The following is a 14,415-nucleotide window of genomic DNA, read 5'->3' as shown; positions in this document are numbered from 1 at the left end:
TTTTTAAACCTGTTTTTTTATGAAAATACAAACACTACACTTAAAACAGCTTTTTACAACTTTATTAATCATTTTACAATTTCACTTATTTTAAATTGCAACAATCTTTTTATATTTATTATAATTTACCATCAAGTCGCTTATGGAGCCATATTCCTTAAGTCTCCAGAAGTGGTACAGATTAAGATGAAAATCTTTACTGCGCAAAAGGATCTTGTATTAATATCTTGGAATAAGACGCAACTTATAAGTGGTGGGTCCGTATCCCACCCCAAGCTTTCCTTTCATGTTATGGCGTTTCCCTCCTGGAAACTTGATGTGGAATTTCTGTATGAGGGTGGTGGTATAAAGGAACACTTCTAAAATGGCAAGACTTTCCCCTGGACACGAACGTCTTCCTAAACAGAAAGGAATGAAAAGAAAGCGATTTTTGAAATTTAATTTTAATTAGATTCATTTTTTAGTCCAAAATTAAATGAATTAAATTAATCCATTTCATTTCAAACAGGGCCAATCCCAGTTACATTATAAATATGATATAAAATATTTGAAAAAATATTCAAAAACTTAGAAAAAAATAGCAAATGAAATCTTCATTATATAAAGATGAAATTGTCATCTTAATAATTCGAATATATATAAGAATAGTTAAAATGTTTAGTTAAAATAGTTTTAAAAATTAAAAAAAATAATAAAATAAACCTGTTATAAGATATAAATCGAAATTTGAAGTATGAGGCATATTTAAAAACTGTAATATTATAATAATATGCATGAGGCAAATAAAATAATAATAAATAATACAAGTTCGTAGTCTAATATTCTTCTGTTCATTATACAGTATGATTAGCAAATAAAAGAAACAACAAGGTAACTATGAATGGCACATTAGAAGATCATGGAACTGCCACATTTATTCTTGACTGTCAAAAGAGTCATCGGAAAACAGGACAGGAAGGTGGAACAAAAATTTCAAGAAAGATACCGAGAGTACGTACCACATCCAGATCTATACCCAGACACTTTTTTCAGCAACCAGTAACGTTGGTTTCCAAGTGTTTGTGAGAGCAGACTGTTATAAATAAATAAAGACTTTTTTAGGTTAAGACAGAAACTTACTCGGCTGATCAGAAAGCAACTCTTTAATCCGGACTTAAATGTGGTGTTTACCATTCTATATTGCCGTACCAGGGTATGAACAGAAAATGAAATAATTTATTCCTTTTAACCCATTGAAATTTTCTGATGTTGGCCATCCTTCAAAACAATAATTCTATCAGTTCGTACACAGAAAACAAGGTTTCAAAATCATTAATCTGAAATTCGTGAATTTATAGTATTGGTAGTAGTTGGGTTTTAGGAACATCAGAGACTAAGGCTTTATTGCTCTGTGCATACTGTCTGTAAATTGCGTGTGTGTTCTGTAGCCGATTTTCTATTATCTGGACGAAAAACTAAATTTTTCGGGAGAAAAATTGGGAGAGAAACTCAGCCACGTTGTGAAAAATGCGCATAAAAAATCCTCAGTCATCGACGGGATTCAAACTTAAGTCTCTTCCACCCTGTGTGGGGAGGACTGTGATTCTATCAACTGCTAGAATTTGATAGAATTCTAGTTGATAGAATCACAGTTGATACAATTGGGCCCAACATTTATAGCAATAGCGGGAGGAAGTTGGAAGACGAATTATTTGATGTTAATGAACCGACAGTACCTATGGAGAATGGAATCCAGCATTCGTGTTTAATCATTTCTTTCTCATCCTTAGACAAGAATCTTTCGGGTTTGTATGCCTCAGGGTCCTTCCAGTAGCTCTTATCGTGGTGAACTGTCCAAATGTTGGCCAATACTGTAGTACCTTTAGGAACGTCGTAGTGAAGGATAGTGCTGTGTTCAGATGCGCTGAAAAATATTTAAAACATTTTAGACGTCTTAAAAACTCGATTTTAAGAAAGGAACAATATAGTAAAATCTGGTACGACGCTTGTAGTAAAATAGAACCTCCTCTTCGGGAACGAGGTTCTATTTTAATATAAATACTTATTAGAAGATCGTAACATTTACAATTATAGATATATGCCTTATTCAGGTGGCATAAATCCACTCCTGTTCAAAAGTTAAATTATAATATCATTACGGACAAAAAAAAAAAAAAAAGTGTGATATTAGGGCCACTGGAGAGCCAGCTCATCTACCCATATTATGTCCATAAATTGTGTGTGTTCTCTGGTCGATTTGCCTATTTTCCCAGACGAAAAACCCGACTTTCCGGGAGGGGGAACATTACTCTATACCCTTGAGATGAACTAAGTAAGCCACAGAGTGAAAAGAGCCCATAAAGTTCCTCGGATCATTGAAGAGATTCGAAGTCGGGCTTTTTCCACTCGGTGTTGAGGTGACGGTGATAATTATTACTGTGCTACCAGCACGGATTATCATTAAGGACAGATAACAATAATCCTGAAATGTTTAACTTCTGGTTGAATCTTCAATTTTCCTTCGAGTCTTCTTTACTTTTTCGGATGTTGTTTCCACAGACCTTAAATTATTACTCTTCACTAGACAGAGGTCACCTCGTCGTGTGACTGGCCTGCCTTCATCCTGCCGACAATAATCCTCATCGACTCTTTCAGACGTCTAGGTCCCATTCTGCAGAAAAGGAAATCCCTATCAGATGCGTTCTGTATTTCCTGAGATTAGGAACAAGCCGTGATATTGTAGGGCCTACTTTCGCAGTCGGTTGGATTTGCATTTTCTGGAGTTACAAACCGTATTATGATGTTACATTTGATTTATCGTTTTAGAGTACATTAAATATCAAATTTAATGCAAAAATTTACGTATTACGAGTAGATACAATTAAAAACTGTGGTTTTAACTTAAGTTTTGAACACAAGTTTTTATCTAGTACCATTAGGAAACCAAGTGCGTGTCCACATCTTTGAGGAAGCCAGCAAACTGTATAACAATAATAAAAACGCCACGGTGCAGAAAAAATCCCATATAAAAAGGAGAAAAAGGTTTTTTAATAATAATATTACGGAAAAACATCGAACCAAATCTAGGAGAACAAGAAGTACAACCCACAACAGCCGAAGTGGAAACAGACGAGTTGCTATATCCAGAATAGAAAACGAGTGAAATAAGGCGTCAGCAGAATTCGATGGAATGGACCCCACAAAGATACACATTATACTAAAGCAGAGACCCAACAAAATCCTGTGGCAAGTCAAAGACCACTTCAATCCACGAATAATGCCAGATTACCTTAACAACAAAAAAGTAATAATGATCGTAATTCGCAAAGCTGTAGCAGCCACAACGATCAACAGAAGAGAATCTAGAGACATACATAGCCACTTCCATAAAACATATAGGGAAAAGATCAGGAAGTACTTAGACCTAAGTCAGGAAGTCAAAGAAATGTGACATGTGGAACAAGCGATGATCATCCTGATCATCATGTCAACCACAGTCATTGCGCCAAAGAGCCTCCATAAGAACCGAGCAAACAATAGGGTTGCCAGAGAACACTTACATGGAACTCCAGAAAGCAACAATCTTGTACAACTGTAGGACGGTAAGAGGGTTCCTCAACCAATAGTAACAATAATAATAATAGTAACCGGACACGACCAACGACCCCAAGTACTTGGTACCATTTCCCGTCCCGGTCACAGGACGGGAAAAATCCAATAAAAGGAGAAAAAGTTTTTTATAATAATAATAGAAATTACTTACTATCGGTGCAGATTGAGGGGAAGAATAGTTTTCCACCTCTGAACCTCCATTATAGCTGCTTGTGTGTAGAGCATATTTTTGCGGTCTTCCCAACACGGAGTTCTTTCTCTTCCAACGACACTGTCAATCTCATCATGTATTCGCTTTTGTACATCTTGGTATTCTGCCATTGTTAAGAGAATCCAGTCCAGCGTGTCTCTGACGGTGTGACCGCCTGCGGTAAATAGTGACAGCGAGTTTCCTAATAATACTTTTTCTAGAAATACAAAGTGCGTGCATTAGAACAGGGCTGGAACTAAACTGGAATTGGAACAGGGCATTAGAACTTACCTGCAAGTCACCCAAGATATTCTTAAGAAGTTTTTGATTCGCATTTACATATTTTATAGTTATTTTTTTTTATTATGCAGACCAACGGGCATAAAATATTTGGTAGTATTCAATTAAAATTTACTTTTTCAAAAAAATTTGAACTTCATTAACTTTAATATCATAAAAAATTACTACTTTGTGTAGTATTAAGTGGATACCATGATATACAGTAGCTGTTGAAGAAGAAACATTGGATTTATTTGTGTCCTGGACAAGAATCAAGGTCGAAAGCTGTTATTCTGACATTGGTCACTTGCGACAGGAAGGTGATCCGATCGAGATGAAGTCAAGTTTGTTGTTGTTCGAAAGTTAAAAATAAGATATCCCTCATACTTATCTTTCCGCAGCACCCCTTCTCCCCGACAAAAAGTGCCACGTTCTTGATGTTAAAATTTTACTTAAAAGGGTAATAATGTTTTCCTTTTTTTGTTGGAGCAAATCCAAAACTTTTGTTTTGGATTTGCTTGAACTGTCTTAATGTTGTTTATTGTAATGAGTTGTTGCTTCCAAGAGGAAGGTGTGGAATCTCCTATTCGCAATCTTATGAGCAGAATGGTAGCACTCAAAATAATCTCATCTCATTGAAAGCGAGGTTTTTGTACCATTGAAGGTGAGTTCTACTGGTCCCCTGTCGTGTCTAATTGGTGGTGGTCTTCTTTTTGTTTTCCACTACTTTGCAGCTTTGACCTCTTTTGACACATCAATCCATCCCAATACGAGACACTGTCATTTACAACACGAAATTTACAGACAAAAAATATATATGGGTATATATAATCAATTACGAGTGACCCTAATATAATAATTTTCTTGTCCCTTATAACATTTCATGATTTCACAAGTCGGATAATTTCAAAAGTCAACGTTACATTTACCATTTATGCAATAGTAACATAAGCCTTTATTCCAACAGGACAATGTTCAGCCAACACCACTAATACTGCAAGATAGCTTCCCTTCAAATACCAGCATGCTTCCACGGTTTGTTGAGATTCCTTATTGGACACATCTTGGACTTGATTGGGCTGTAACTCAAACAACTTCAAATAGCCAAAATCATGAGGTTTAAATGATACGCTTAAGCTAGGAAGATAAGAATATTTTGTTAGACAAACTTTTGACTCAATACCAAGCTCACCTTTAGGGTATGGTAATTTTTTTGACATTGAGTATATATGATTGGAAAGATGTAAGACTAAGAGGGAGTTTGTTTTCAGTTTAGTATACGACATTGTTATATACTACGTCCTCTACTTCTAAATTCAAAACTTACAAATTTCACGCGCTAAATAGCAGTGCTAAGAAGTAATCTGTAATTTTATTCGTTTTACTTACTTATAAAAGTGGTGTTTGGATCCTTTGATGCTCTTTTGCCTTCCATTTCGTGCAGGAATCTGTCCATATAATCCCTGAAATCGTTGGGATCTAAAGTCTTCTGATGTCTCTCAACTTCGTCTCTGAAATGAATCAGTGCGGCGAATTAATATATAAAAGATACACTGAGTTGGCTTTGTATTAACAACACCCCCTTGTATAAAATGGGCTAGTCTGTGACGCTGGTGAAAGTTCGAAGTCGGGAATGGCTGATTTTAGATTATAGATCTACTAGTGGCTACTAGTTTTGGGTGTATACGAGAAAGAATGGTCAGCGTGGAGATCTGTCCGACTTCGAATGTAGAACAATTGTGGGGAAAGATGTGCAGGTGCCAAATATCTCGACAACAGCCAGTATGGTTAAGTGCTTCCCTTCTGTTGTGTTGTCAAGAGTCTACAGTGACTTGCTCAAAAGTGGTCGAACACCCAGCCAAAGGTCACAAGTGGAATAACTATGTGTGTTCGAAACCCGTAGTTAGCATCGTGTGTCTCTTTTAGTAACATAGCAACAACAACACAGTACACTGACCCAGCTGACCACCTAGTACAACATTGGAATAGCAAGACCAATATCCACACGGACTACGCACAGGACATTAGCTTGTATAGGCTATGGCAGTCGAAGGCATCACAGGTACCCCACACTCACTGCGAAAAGCAAGAAACTGCACCTTGCATCGTTAGCACGAACACTGGACCCCAGAAACGTGGAAATCTGTGCCTAGTCTGATGCAGCCTTTCTCTAACTCTATCATGCTAATGGGCGTATCCGCATTTTGAGAAAGCAACATGATGCCATGGCACCTCCATGCACTGTGGTGTTCGTGAGGCTGGAGGGTGGTGGTATTATGGTTTGGAGACCGTTTTCGTGGCATGCCCTGGGTCCTTTGATCACTGTTAATCAATGGCGATGGCAACGCCTAACTTTCTATTGTCGCCGACCAAGCATACCTTTCATGATGACATCCAGACAATTCTGATGTCTATCGCTACAAAACCCGGAAAGTTGATAACTATTATCAGGAACATGACAATGATTTTCCAATCCTCCTATAGCCGCCCAGCTCATCCGATCTCAACCAAATTGAACATGTTTGTTTTTATAGGAAAAAACAACCTTGTTGTCCACTCTTCAGACCGACTAACTAAGTAAGCCACAAAATACAAATGGCTCATAAAAGTTTCTCGCATAATTGATGGGATTCGAACCTTATAACGATGACATCCTTAACATATTGCAACTTGACTCTGTTCGTTGGGTATTTCACCAAAACAGTCGAAATAAATCTTCATAAAATGAAGTTTCCGGATTGACTGTTCCATTTGGAGTCAGAACACGCTAAATTTCATTCAATCAGCAGAACCTTTGGGTATGCTGCGATCCGCTCATTGTATGTAGAAAATAAGAGGGGTACATTGCGGAAGTTAAAATTACCATTAAATAATATTATAGAAAACTGGAGAACTCACCTTAAAAATTGTATTACTTTTTTAAGTGCAGCACGAAGATGCCCGTAACCACCCACCCTTAATCGCATGAAAAAATACTTCAGCCATGGAATCCAGGCGTGAATTGTGTTCGACCCAATGAATTTCAATAGCTGTTCCGTCACTTGATCTAGGAGTAAACGTGTCGGCTCGTCGTAGTTCATCCGCTTGCCAAACAATAAGGCTGAGATGTTGTTAGAGCAACTTGGAGTTAGGTATCGATGAGGGTCGAGTTCTTTTCCTTCATATTTTTCCAGTGCCTTCACGAGATGCTCAAGTTCCTCCTGGAAGAAGTGCAAACATATGACATTGAATTTAAAGGGGAAAAGAGAGACAGAAATGCAATTTGGAAAAAGAATAATTCTATTCATAAATGTTAGTTTCAGAAACCAACATTACATTAAACTGATTTTGCTCCTTGTATATTGTCTGTAAATTGTGTGTTCTGAGGTCGATTTTCTGTTCGATGGACGAAAAACCCGAGTTTTTGGGAGAAAAAACAATACTACCCTCGTCTGAGACCGACTAACTCAGCCGCGTTGTGAAAAGGGCTCATAAAATTCGTCATGTCATCGACGGGACTGGAACTCAAGTCTTTTCACCCGGTGTGGGAAGACGGCGATCCTCCCAACTACGCTGCCCACAAGGGCGAGATTAAGAAGACAAATTAAAAAAAATAATGAACTGTTTTTCATAAAGAAATACATCTTACCTTGATAATGACGCGAGGAACTTTAATGGGCTTTTTTCAGTCCGTGGCTGAGTTAGTCGGTCTCAGGCGTAGATAGCAAGGTTTTTCTCCCCAGTTTTTTGGGGAGAAAAACCGTGGGGTTTTTTCGTCCAGCAAAACAGGCAAATCGACCATAAAACATACGCAATTTACAGACACAAATACGGGTTAATGTATTTAATTGCGCGCAACCCTAAAAATAATAATAATAAAAAAAAATCTTACCTTGATATGATCTTGCATCTTGGAGGTACCGAAGCCTAAATCTCTTAAAACTTGTAAAGCAAAACGCCTCTGCTCGTTCCACAGCTGCCCATTAAGTGAACTGAAACCTAATAAAGAAAGAAGAAGAAATAATAATAATAAAAAAAACTTCTCGAGAAGTAGAACCTGAATCAGTAACCATTAGATCCAATTAGAGTGATTATAATTGCATATGGTGTAATAGATTTCTACTTTTGAACTTAGCCATGTGAATGTTTGGTGGGAAGGTGATTAGTAGAGCATGAACTGTAACAGTATTGGTATGGATGGTTCCATTCCATTGATTAGGCAGCAAACAAAGATGAAGGATATTCTTATCAGAACTAAAGAATTGAAATGGACTTGGGCAGGACATATAGTTCGAAGGCATGATGACAGATGAACTAAGAAAATAACAGAATGGTACCGAAGAGGAGCTAAAATAAAAATAAATTTTCTGTTTATACTCCGGGATGACCAAACGGTCAGAGGAGTTCACAAGATAGACAGAATACAAGAAACAGCACCGTATTTAGCAGTCACGGGCTTGAACCCCGGTCACTCAAGGCACGTGTACTTATGCACCCGCGCGCCTGACCACTAGGCTACGGCAAGAAAACCTGGAAGACAACAACGGAGATGGACAGATGAAATTCACGAGGTCTTTGATAGTAAATGGATGGCCATTGCACAAAACAGAAGGAATTGGAAAGTTGCTGGAGAGGCCTTCATCCTGCAGTGGATTGAAGATGGCTGATCATGATGATGGTTTCAACAATTTCATTAAAATTGAAGGTGTGATTTTAAATTTTTTGGATACTCACTTGTTACCGCATGCTTATCATGGGCATTTGGAGAATCTGGAGGTCGATCTAGGAAAGCAGTCTTGGAAAGAGCATCTTTTATTGAGGCAAAATCAGAGAGAACAACTACTGACCTCTCGCCAAGTCGAAGTCTAAAATAAGAAAAAGAGAGAGAAATGAAAATTAATCTGCTTTCTTTTGAGAGCGTAAAATTTTAATATCCACATGCTATTATTATTGCCCTCGTGGGTAGCAGAGTTGTTAGAATTGCCGTCTTCCCCACACCGGGTGGAAAAGACCTGAGTTCTGTCGATGGCGGGAGGAATTTCTACCGGCCTTTTTCACAATGTGGCTGAGTTAATCGGTCTCAGGCATGGACATCGTGGTATTTTTCTCCCGGAACTCGGGTTTTTCGTGCAGCAAACGGAAAATCGACTATAGAACACATGCAATTTATAGACAGTACACACGGAGCAATATGGTCTTAGTCGCTGATGCTCCCAAAACCTAGCCGACCGGGCTAGCCGAGTGGGTAAAGTACCTGTCCGGCAACCCAAAGGTCGCGGGTTCGATTCGCGCCTCGGGCTTGGATCAAAGTACTGCAAAAACCTTGGGAGGTGCAATATGGCCACAGAAGCCGATGCGCCAACAACTACCAAATCAAAAAAAAAAAAAAAAAAAGCTCCCAAAACCCCACTAGAACAACTATTATTATTAGGCAAGATAGGAAGGTTTTTCCACCCTCGAAAACTCCCGTTTTTGACCAGCAGAACAGGCAAACTGGTTAGAGAACACACGCAGTTTATGGGCATAATACAAATTATGTGTTTAGAGTACTCCCTTAAGAGGTTGATCTCTGGGGTGCACACATTGGTAGGTCCTTTATTGCATCGGTGACACTTCTGTGTCTTCTGTGTGATCGTCCAAAAAGGTTGGACGACCTTGTCCAACCTTTCCAACCTTTTGGAAGTTGCCATTTCTTGCTATTAATGATGACGTTCCATTCTGAAGGATGTGTTCCTTTTCGTTGTGCGCCTCGAGTCCTAAAAAAGTGGCTAAGTTTAGATTTATTGCAGGTGGTGCTCTGATATTTTGTGAACAGAAGTGTGGCGTAGATGGCCACACAGCTGTCGACCTTTCTCCTTATTTCTGTGTCGAATCTCTAAATTAATTGGGTTGCTAAGTATCAACTGCCCTGCGGACCCTTCGTTCCTCGTGGTCTTTCAATTTAGGTATCATTGTCGTTAATGGTGTGCGACTGGGTAGACGGATACAGACCTTCTATACGTTAATTGATCGAATATTATTGAAACAGAAAACATTAATAGACGGCCGAAAACTGCACTACTTTTGGTTGAACTTGCGTCATTATGAACTTCCTTAGGTAGCTAGTTTCGGTGGCCGTTCGTCTTTTTAGCATCCATCAGTAGTCGGCCATCATGCTGACATGTCATCCCCTTTAGAACCTTTTCTGGGAAATAATTATGCTGACAGCGCGTGAAGTGCATCTTTCATGTTACTCAGAGTTGTCTCATAATTTGGGTGTTTATTGTTTATACTGTAAATTATATACTACTGTATATATAAAAATAACAAACAGCACTATTACACCAAGCGAAATCAACAAAATAGATTTCATTAAACTCATATGGAATACAAGCTCAATTTCTACGCTAAATTGTTAGCAGGTGACGTTTAGTCATTCTTACCGAATCCCATCATCAGATCACGAACTCTAATGTCTAAATATGAATATAATTTGGTCAGACATGCCCCTTAAGGAACCCATTCTGGAATCTATTCAAAATATCATTGCTGTCCAGGGGTTCCTAGAGGCATCCTTAACCAAAAACTCCATGTATCTTCATATGGGAATCTTCACAGAGTTCAATGACTGTCTTTCAATAATATTTCCAAACGTTTGATACTTATATGCAGCCACTTAAATTACAACTGCATTTATGCCGTCTTCCCTTAGAGTCTTGTCTTCATTTAATGGTTGCAAACAAGCGCTGCAGAGAGGATGCAAATGTAATTTAATGCCACCGAACTGAGCCGATCTCGTGCCGAGTTCCCTTGCTATCCCCGAACCAACAATTATTCTGAAACTGTTAATGTATCCTCGATGCATTAGCAAAAACCCTTGCAGCTCCTATGTTTCAGCTTTAAACAATTAGTCCACGCATTTAATACTCATTAGACTCAATAAATGTATTCTGGTTCGATGCCATCCATCTTTCTTACAGAATATATTCTCTGTCTCTGTCTTCCCCAGATTGAATTTACTCTAGAGCATGAACTCACTTTCTCAGAGACTCAATCGCGTGGGACAGCATGGAGAATTTGAATTTAGTTCATCCCATTTCCAACACCTTGCCCAAAAAATTGTCATATTAGGGCCACCCGAGAATTACCTCATCTACCAGAGTGTAATATGTCCATAAATTGCGTGCGTCTCTTGTCGGTTTGTCACTTTTTTCCTTAGCACTGTTAACAGTCCTTTAGTTTAGTTGACTCCGTGAGCTGTCTCTGCAGTATGATTTTTACACAAGCCAAATAAATAATGGATTGAGGCATTGCTGCTTCCTTTTGTAAGTAAAAATCTATAATTACACAATTGGATGCCCCTTCATATGTTCTTTCCTCATCACATATAAATCTAATGCTGTATCAATCCACATAGTTTCTGTACATTTTGTATTTGAAATATCTTTAATGATTGACATCCAGATTGATCCTGAGCTTGTTGCACCATCCGAAACAGGAGTCTCTAGTTCTAATATGGCAAAGAACTGGTTTAGTTCGAAGTTCTTCAACTACTGGAATCTTCCAGTGCAGATGTCCCAAAAGGATGGTGCATTAATATCGTCCGATATCATTTCAATTGTCGGCTTCATCTCGAAATGAATTTTTTCTTGTATTTTCTTGAATTTTGGGACATCTCCGATTTCTTAGTATTTATACAAACATAAAACGAACTCGTACAATAGCTCGTAGAATGATGGATAGCTTCTCGTAGTTTATATAACAGATTGGATGTTTAAAGTATGAATGGAATAACTTCAACACCAAATTTATAGAAATGATTTCGATTTTCTTTAAAAACAACACATTAGATTTAAAGCAAGATATCTTAATATGTTGTTGTAGTAGGATTTTAGGAGAATCAGCGACTAAGGCCATATTACTCTGTATACTGTCTGTAAATTGCATGTGTTCTGTGGTCGATTTTCTGCTTGCTGGACGAAAAACCCGAGTTTCCGGGATAAAAAACCATGTTATGGAAAAGGTCCATAAAAATTCCTCACATTATCGACGGGACTCGAACTCCGGTCTTCTCCACCTACTGTGGGAAGGGACGGCGATTCTGCCAAATGTGCTACTCACGAGGATCTTGATATAATGTAGTCCGTCCTCGGAATGAAGAGTACCTAGGGGTTACGAACACCAAAAGACAGCTCTGGTTTTAGGGAGGCCACTAGAGCTGATAGTACTACAATGACGATATGTAGTGGGTTGCATTGTTTCGGATTTTGGGAAACAACTGCGGCATACAAACCAAACAACACAGTAATCCCTGGTGCATAACCCGTCATGATTGGCCTTGGCAAGTTGTGCTATTAAATGATTAAATATAGTGCACGATTTTTCGATCTGTTTGGGTTTGCGGACGCCTGGAGAGCGTTATGTCGCCATCTGGTGTTTCTTTTCTCGTGGTTGGGGCTTGGACCAGTGGTCAGTGTTCCTGGAACAATGGGTGCACGTGGATACGTCGACGTTCTGAACAATTCTGCTCTCCCTAGACTGTGAATGCAGTAGGGGGAGGGCCCTTTTCTGCTTCAGCACGTCATCTGCAAACCAAGCTATATTGAAGACATCACAAGCTTCATTGGCTTGCCCACAACTTCGACCTTGTCCTCATTGAACACCCGAGGAATGAACTTAAACTTCGGGTTCGGCCTAGGCCAACCCATCTGATCATTAACTGCTGTGCTGAAGATAAAATTAACCGAAAACCGTATACCAACAAGGAAAGTGTTAAGGCGAAAAGTGGGCCGACGGGTTATTAAACGTCGTATCAATAAAAGTTCTTTGAAACAGGGGTGAATCCGGTAACTACTGTAACTAATTCCTGTATATTAAAATTAGGATTTATGATTAAAAGTTAAATATAAGTTTTTCCGATCAATATTAGTCAAAGCAATTGCACATGGAAGTCAATCTGATGGTAACTACAAATTTGTGATAATCATATCATTGTTTTTATTAATCGATCACAAAGAGGGATTGCCCTGACAATGCGTGACTGCGTAATGACAAAGCAATTTTCGCTACCTCTCTAGGAGATGGTAATTTCAATAAAACACCAACCTGAATACGGGTCCGTATTTCTGCCTCAGCTTCTCGAATCCTTTCAAGACATCAGATCCAAGGAAAGGTAGATACCCGAGGTAAGGAATCCCCCAAGGTCCTGGGGGGAGATTTTTTGGCTTCGATCTTTCGAGCAACGAGTGAAATATGATTCCCAAGGACACTACGGCCAATACAGTGAAGGCAGACAGGTGGCTTTCCACACACGAAATTAACGGCAACACAATTAGTTCAAACACCATTATTCTGAATTACAGTGAATCTTCTTCTAATCATGACTTCTGTCGAAAATCGAAAACTGTGAAGGAACGTAGTGTGAACATCCTCTAAGCCTTATTTATTTACCTCTTCACTCTCTCCCTTTCTATCTCTGCTCTGAAATTCACAGTAGGTCAAGATGAGGAGTATTTCATCGATGCAACCTTCAAATTAAGAAATCTGGTGAGATATGTTGACTCAACATTCACCTTAAATGGTTAGTCCTAAGTCCGATATGACTGAGATAAATATCACAGTGTTTCTATTCATTAATTTATCTCTCATTGCGAACACACCACTAATCAGATTTGTCTGGAGGCTGCGCATCATACATTTTAGCAAAATAATATGAAAAATTTTTTACTTTTACTTTTATATCAATATTACTGTAATTTAGTTTAATTAACGTCAGAATTAGTAATTAAGTACACAAGAGCCAGTACAAGGAAATTGTAATTAAACAGTTACTTTAGAAGAAATGTAGATGGAGTAATAGGAAACAGTAGTTCTGGAAATTATCACCAAGGAAATGAAGCTGTACACGAGTGAAGTGATATGCAATCTGTTTATTCAGATCATAAATGGAATCATGCCAGACTATTGTTCGTCAACATGATGTTAAAATGTTCTAAAATCGGTATAGTCACGTGATTAATTATGGATGGTAACGTATCGTTTGGTATGTTCCCAACATTTTTTGTTAAGCTGTTTTACTTCTCTTAGGGTTCAAATATTGTCCCGGTACGACTTGTCCTTCAGCCCACTGTGCAACTGAAAAACGCTGGTCCTTAACAGTAGCAGCCATGTCACTTGGCCAGCAGCACGTGAGGGTGCATTGTCCACCAAGAAATCACTGCATTCAGGCAGAAGGTTAGGAATAACACCCCGCTGTGAGAAGTTGATATTATCCAGCACCATTCACAACGCACGTTAAAGGATCAGAAGGTTGAACCTTCCCAAAGAAGGCTAGTATGCAATAAAATTCTTTAAGATAGCGGCCATTGGACGACTTGAAGCCGGGAAGTCTCAGGCGG

The 14,415-nt window shown here is 38.6% G+C and overlaps 1 protein-coding gene across 1 annotated transcript; it reads right to left on the bottom strand.

Annotated features, from left to right (window-relative positions):
* Nucleotides 1-219: 219 nt before the first annotated feature.
* Nucleotides 220-3,912, bottom strand: LOC150077035 (vitamin D 25-hydroxylase-like). Its single transcript, XM_090385761.1, has 3 exons — nt 3,743-3,912; nt 1,716-1,903; nt 220-398 (listed from the first exon to the last, which is right to left on the bottom strand). Exons 1-3 carry the CDS (start codon nt 3,910-3,912, stop codon nt 220-222), a joined length of 537 nt encoding a protein of 178 aa, XP_090241887.1.
* Nucleotides 3,913-14,415: the final 10,503 nt, after the last annotated feature.

Source organism: Mastigoproctus giganteus, chromosome 12 (genome assembly GCF_048544385.1).
Source record: "Mastigoproctus giganteus isolate SK-2022 chromosome 12, ASM4854438v1, whole genome shotgun sequence".
Classification (NCBI taxonomy): domain Eukaryota; kingdom Metazoa; phylum Arthropoda; class Arachnida; order Uropygi; family Thelyphonidae; genus Mastigoproctus; species Mastigoproctus giganteus.
Note: the sequence above shows the minus strand (reverse complement) of the source record. Positions and strands in the feature narration are given on the sequence as shown.

Bases quoted from the DNA above. Each gene is read 5' to 3' on its own strand.
- LOC150077035 (XM_090385761.1), bottom strand. From the start codon at position 3,912: ATGGCAGAATACCAAGATGTACAAAAGCGAATACATGATGAGATTGAC. The intron at 1,904-3,742 runs GTAAGTAATTTC...AATATTTTTCAG, and splicing joins CCCCTCAATCTGCACCGATA to CGCATCTGAACACAGCACTA. The intron at 399-1,715 runs GTACTGTCGGTT...CTTTCTGTTTAG, and splicing joins CTGGATTCCATTCTCCATAG to GAAGACGTTCGTGTCCAGGG.